Source organism: Microcebus murinus, chromosome 2 (genome assembly GCF_040939455.1).
Source record: "Microcebus murinus isolate Inina chromosome 2, M.murinus_Inina_mat1.0, whole genome shotgun sequence".
In the NCBI taxonomy this organism is placed as follows: Eukaryota; Metazoa; Chordata; class Mammalia; order Primates; family Cheirogaleidae; genus Microcebus; species Microcebus murinus.
In genome coordinates this window covers 23,609,185-23,616,004 of record NC_134105.1, presented here as the reverse complement: position 1 = coordinate 23,616,004, position 6,820 = coordinate 23,609,185, and the positions used below count along the sequence as shown (strand labels likewise).

General features: G+C 49.8%; 1 protein-coding gene across 1 annotated transcript; it reads right to left on the bottom strand.

Annotated features, from left to right (window-relative positions):
• Window positions 1-3,563: 3,563 nt before the first annotated feature.
• LOC142875553 (toll-like receptor 12) lies at window positions 3,564-6,256 on the bottom strand. The gene is given in 2 exon segments (XM_076010121.1): window positions 3,564-4,972; window positions 4,975-6,256. Coding segments are annotated over 2 exon segments (2,691 nt in total).
• Window positions 6,257-6,820: the final 564 nt, after the last annotated feature.

The following is a 6,820-nucleotide window of genomic DNA, read 5'->3' as shown; positions in this document are numbered from 1 at the left end:
GACTTTGGATGAATTCTGAACCTCGCTTTCTCCACCTGTAAAATTAGGATAATAATAGCATCCATGTCACCAGGTTTTTGTGAGACTTCCATGAGATAATACACCTAAAACGATTAGCTCAGGGCCTGGGTCCTAATAATGCACAGCAAATGTTAGCTATTATTATGTAAATCAGTTAGTACAGAGCTTGGCACTTCGTGGGTGTTGGAAGAATGTTATTAATAATCATTATTACAGAATAATCCTAATATAAATGTAGTTGCTTTGTACCACTGAATACTTTGGGGTATGAGCAATCTAATTTGGAATTGAGAATGTGGATTTTGTAGTTAGATGGATCCAAATCCCAACCCAACTATTTCCTAGCTGTGTTGCCTTGAAAACAAATTACTTTATACTCTGTTGTTCTTTGGATTTTTCATCCGTAAAATACAGGTAATATAATAGAACCTACACAACAGAGTGTTTTGAAGATTAAAAGAGATGATGTAGGTAAAGCATGGTCTCTGGAACCAAGCTGTTTGTGTCTGAAACTTCTTACTTTCAAATGTTGGATACAGGTGTTGCCACTGATTAGTTGTGAAAACTTGGGCCAATTACTTAACCTCTTTATATCTCAATTTCCTCATCTGTAAGATAAGAATAATAGTAATAACATCTTCCTGACAGGCTGCTTGAGAGGAATAAATGGGGGAAAGTGTGTAAAGAGCTCAGATGTCCAACATGCAGAAAGTGTTTAAAGTCATTAGCTCTTATTATTAGTTTTATCAATGGTTATGACACTTAGGTTAATTGACAGTACCTAGAATATGGTAAGGGCTCGATACATGTTGGTTAGTGTTAAAATGGGGGAATTCTATATTTTAGTTTTAATAACCTAGTTCAAACCCCTTCTCCTCTGTGAAACATGTTCCAACTTATTCATAGTAATAACTCATGTGATTTTACTCAGTAAACATAATAGCAGCCTGTAAACAGTCCTCACTGAAGTCTCACAACAGCCCTATGAGGGTGGTATCATTATCCCTGATTTACAAAGAGGGAATGGGGGCTTAGAGAAATTATTGCACAGCCAATGGGTGCCAGGGCTGGGATTTGAACCCCTGGGCATGTGGCTCCAAAGGTCCCACACTGCACGAGGAAGAAACCATATATGGAAAAGGTGGAAGATTTGAGGGGGGAGAAGCAGTGTGGCAGTGTGGAGTGCTGGGAGTGGGGCTGGCAATATTTGATAGAGCGTCAGGATCGAAAGCTGGAGGGGCGGCTTTATAGGTCAGGTAAGGACATCCACTTCGACATCATCTAGAGGAAGAAGGGAGGTGTGTGCACAGAGAGAGGACACCATTAGGACACAAGAGGGCGCACCTCACCCCAATCTAGCCTGGAATTATTCTATGGTTTCAGTGAACCTTTGTCTAAGGCTGGTATTTTACAGAAGAGGAAAACTAAGGAAGGCCCCAGGAGGCCAAGTGCTCTCTCCAGTGTCGTATAGAAATAAGCAACAGAAGCTCAACCAGATCCGAGTTCTCTCTGGTTCAGCACCCATCAGGATTTGGTCTGCAAATCCAAATGGCCACAGTTGTTCATTGAGACACTCTCTGAGTTGTGCCAACAGCAGGCTCTAACGATGCAGAGATGAAGGCCCTGGTCTCTGCCCACATGGCCTGATCTCTAAACTTTCCTGATAGAGCACTCCTATAAGTAAAACATTTTGAGCACACACTCGCAACATATGTGTATTTTTTCACTTATAAATGATGTGCATGTAATAGCTAACTTTTCTTGAACACTTACAATGCACTATTGGGTCCTTCTCTCGGTGCTTTATACATATTAACTCATTTAATCCTCATGAAACCCTTTGAGGGAGGGTCTAATTCTCCCCTATATCACAGAAAAGGAAACTGAGATACAGAGAGGTTAAGTAACAGGCCAAAGCCATATGGCTAAAAAGCAGTCAAGCTTTAGAATAAGGTGAGATTTTCAAAAATAGAAATAGAAGTTATAACATTTTCTTCCCAAACTATAGTGTGATCATCCCCAGACCTGAGATCAGTCCTCTGAGAAAAGGAGGTGCAGGAAGTTGTGGGAACCCAGAGGCAACAGCTTACCCAGGCTGGGAGGTCAGGGAAGGCCTCTGAAGTAGGTGATGGCTGAGCCACATCTTAAGGAATACTTACGAGTTCCCTAGGAGACAGGTGCTCTTTGGTGCAGGAACAGCATGTGCAAAGGCCCAGAGGCAGGAGTGCACGGTGTTCTGGGAGCTACAGGTAGGCTAGCATGGCCACAGCACAGAGTGACAAGGGGTCTGTTCCTCCTCCCAGTGTTGCTATGAGTCTCAGAAGGAGATAGACGCTTCATGTGTTTATTGAGGGGAGAGGCAATCAGTCTGCTGCCTTCTGGGCAGCATCCAGCTTTTTGGTCCTCAGCTGCCAATTCCTCTATAACCCAGATGGCAAAAGGGTCCTGTTTGCCTCTTGAAGATCAAGCTGAACTTGGCCTGGACCCATTCCACAGCATAGGACTTCCCAGAGCCCTCCCTCTTTCTCCATATGCTCCCTGAATTCCCAATTTCTTCTAGACCTTATTTCTTCTAGACTACAGTTTCTGTGATTTGAAAGGGTGTGGAATTCATACCCAGGGAGCAGGGCGTAGATTTCTCACACAGTGATTAGGATATACAGAAGTAAAAGTTTATCTATTTCTCCAAGAAAGAAAGAAAGAGAGCATGCAAAAGAGAGAGAGAGGAAGGGAGTGGCCACAGCACATGAGTCGAAATGCCAGGCAGCTGAGGGGAAGTTGCTTGGAGTTTTAAAGGGTAAAAATGGGTTTTTTTCTCTTCGTAGGCAGACTGATAACAGAAGCAGTGGCAACATTGTTGCAGGTGTTCCTTATTTTTCTCTTTTCTCTTTGAGGCTGGCTTTCTCAGAGTCCTCGGAATCTGGTTTTTAGCAGGAACTGAGGCAGAGAGCTGGAGCAGGGAGTTTGTACCTTTACTGTCTGCTTATGGCTCCTCAAGGCTGAGGTCACTCTTAGAGATAACCAGTTAGGCCATAGGTGCTTTAATTAAACAAAACAAAGGGAAGTGTTGTGAGTTTCCTCTTCAAAGGGGTAAGTATATGCTGTGAATTTATTTCCCTTACTTTCTGTTTGAAAGTTTATTTCCTGCTATTAGACAGGTTGTTAGCAAGCCCACCTTTCATCACTCCAGGCTCTTCACCTTCTGCCTCATGTGGGTTTCCATAAAAAAAAAAAAGTTCAATCAAGCCAACCATTTCATGGATTTAGCAAATTTATTGAAGATTTGGAGATCTTGAAATCACATCACATACCACATGGCCACCTGTCATCTCCCAAATTTTCTCATTCCGCCTCTATAGTCTTTCCAAAGCCTGTGTTCCCAGCATTTGATACTCCCCGCACATGCAGCACTCCCGCCTCCTATGGGGAAGCGAAGTTCAGCCTCACAAACCACACATACCCACCGCCTCTCTGCCGGGCTGGCTTGCTGTTCTTACCCCACCCTCCAACACACATGCACCTCCAATCTGCCCTCACCCAGCCTACTCCAGCCTGCTCCTCAGCCTTGCCCAGAAGTCACCCTTTTTTTCATCTTCCTTGGGCCACATGCAATAGTCTCCTCGGCAGAGCAGCCAGGCCAGTCTATGGTAGCGGGGGAGCTGGTGGCGGGAGACAGGCTCCAGGAAGACCAGCAGCAGCACCGGGGGTCGTGGGGCAGCCAGCAGGAGGGAGGTGGCCAGGCGGAGCTCCAGGCGGCAGCGGGGGGTGGTCAGAGCTTGGCGGCTGAGCACACAGAGTGTGACCCAGCTGCCCGCCATGCTGTCTGCTACACTGTCGGCCACATCCTTGCCTGGCTCAAAATCCCGCTTGGGGAGGCAGAGGCGCAGCCCCCAGCCAGCTGGAGGACAGCCCTCCAGAGTGGGCAGCAGCGCCTGCACCACCCAGCCCTGGTCTTGCCTGCAGTGGGACACGAACACATCATAAAGGAGATTCTTGCCTTCATCCCTCTGACCCTTCAGACCCTGGAGCCAAGCCTTGAACAAGCCCTGGAGATAGAGGATCCAGGAGCTCCTGGCTTCCCATAAGAAGGGCAGGGAGACCAGCAGAAGCAGCAGGGCAGAGCTGCCCAAAAAGAGTCCCAGCCCCAGAGTTTTGGAGCAGTGGCTCTGGAGAAAGGGGAAAAGGCGATCCCTGGGGCGGCCCCCAGCTTCTGGCTGGCACAGCTGCGTTCTTACTATGTGCATGTATGTTCTGGGGGACCGCTCCAGCCAGGGCCCCACCCAGGCATTGGCACACAGGCAGGCCAGGGATGAAAACAGAATATACATGTACGGGGGCATCCGAGGACTGTGGTCCTGGAGGCTGTCGTCCAGCACAAGGCCTTCCTCCCCGTCTAGCAACAAGACCTGGAGACTGCTCAGGCCCTGAAAAGCAGCCGCAGACAGTGTCTCCAGCCCTGTCCGACTCAGCAGCAGCACCTGGAGCCTCGGCAGCTCACCCACCAGCTCCTCAAGCCACACTGGGCGGGGCCGGGCTCTGGACTGCAGTGTCTGCAGCTTCAGCTCTAGGAGGTCGGGCAGCCCTGTGATGCAGCAGGGCCTGGGGCTGTGCCCATCTCCCTGTACGCTCAGGGACTTGAGCCTGGGGAGCTGCCACAGGAAAAAACTGGAGGTGTCCTGGGAGCAGAGAGCCTGCAAGCTATTGCCAAGCAGGGAGAGTTCACTAAGGGCAGGGAAGATCTTGGAGACATTCTGGGTCTCCAGCTGCAGTCCCCAGCCTTTTAAAGTCAAGGTCTGCAAGAATGGAAGGACATTAGGGGAAAAATTCCAATGTTTCGTGCCTGAGACTGTAAGAAGCTCCAAGCTAGTCAGCCTCGGGGGCAGCGACAACCCTACCCCAGAAGGGTCAGAGGGGAACTGCAGTCTCAAGTTGCGCAGACTCTCCCATCCCAGGCTGGGCTCGGCACCATGCGGGTGTCTAGTAGGCTTAGAGTGTTCAGTGCAGGCAGAGCAGCTAACCAGCCCTCATCCAGAGTTACCAGTGGATTCTTGCCCAAATTCAAGGTCTCTAGCCTCTGTAGACCCTGAAATACCTGGCTTTCCAGGCGAACCAACTGGTTTCCCTGAAGTAACAGCTCTCGCAGGTGGGGCAAACAGGAGAAGGTGGCTGGGGGCAGGGTATGCAGCCCATTATTGGACAAATCCAAGGCCTGCAGTCCAGACACAGCCGCTGTCTCATTCCTGCACAGCACGGCACTCTGCAATTGGTTGTTGCTGAGGTTCAGTTTCTGAAGCCTGGGCATGGCAGCCAGGAACCCCGGTGGTAGCTCAGTCAGGCAATTGCTCTGAAGATTCAAGCTCTTCAGGCTGCGGCAGGAAGCCAAGGCTTCTAAAGATATGTTCCTTATCCTATTAATTCCCAAATTCAGCTCCTGCAGCTCAACGTGGGCAACTGTCCAGGCAGGCAGCTCAACTGTATCAGTGTATATCATAGACAGGCCATCCAACCTCCGCAGCCCCAGTCCAACCACTGCAGCTGCCTTCATCTTTGTGTGGTCCAGATTCAAAGTCCCTACCCGGAGACCCTGGAGGGCCCCGGGCCTGGTCATCGTCAGCTTCCTGTTGAATGACAGATCCAACATGTCCAGAGTCCAGGCATTTCCAGAGGAAGGGCCATGCACCAGATCAGGGAAGATGTCAGCCAGCACCCCTATATCCTGAAGGCAACCAGACTTGACAGACAGCTGTTGTACACTGGGAGGCAGCCGGACACCCAAGTTCCCATCCAGGCAGGGGCCCAGGAAAGCAAGGTGCCAGAGGGATCTCAGGTCAACAAAGGCATCAGGAGGTAGGAGGATAAATCTTCCCTTGACGTGGGAAGAAATGGAGAGATGTCGTAGCTGCCCCAAGCCCCGGAGAGCTCCTAGCAGGATCTGGGTGAGATTCAGATTCAGCCCAGGGAAGTTGGAGAAGGCATCCCGGGGCAGAACAGAAGTGAAACCACCAAGACAGAGCCCCTCCACATTCTGTGGCACTGCTTCCAAGGTCTGTGTCAGGTTGGTCACCGAGTTGCATGCAGCAAGAAGGGGCAAGCTGAAGTCCAATGGGCAGATCAGGAAGAAGCAGGAAAACAGAGGCAGCTGGGAGCCCTCAGTCACTAGACAGTTAGAGACGGTCCAGCCTGTGGTCAGAGGAAGGGACAGGAGCAGACCAGGCAGCAGCAAGTGCCTGCCCATCACACGGTACCAAGCCTAGTCCACAGAGAAGCAGAATCAGAATCCCACTCTGCCCTCCTGCCTCTTCCAGACTCTACCCTCCTGTCCACACACACATGCACAATACTCACAACAGTGACAGGCTATGCAGCCCGCAGTGTGCCCAGGAGGTCTGGAACCATGGTTAGAGGGCCACAGTGCTTCCAAACTGTAAACTTCTGGGGAACTAGATGGAAGAGTGGGTCCAGAATACTTGTAGCTGAGGCTCCAAGGGTCAGAGAGAGAAAGAAGTATACCAGTGGTGAGATGGGGCCCAGGTTTCACTTCTCTGTTGTGAGGAAGCAAGCGGTGCTCCTGAGCATAACATTAGGGCCACAGATCCAAAATCCCACTCGGTCATTATTCTGGGCAGAGCACTTCGCCCCCTAAGCTTCAGCTTCCTTGTCTGTAAAATAAGTGTACCAATACCTGGGTCATAGGATTGCCGCCAGTGACATGGGTATCAGAACATGGTTTCTCTGCTCATCATCCCCCTTGCTACTTGCTCTCCTTGCTCCTAATAAGGAGTAAATCGGGATTTTATAA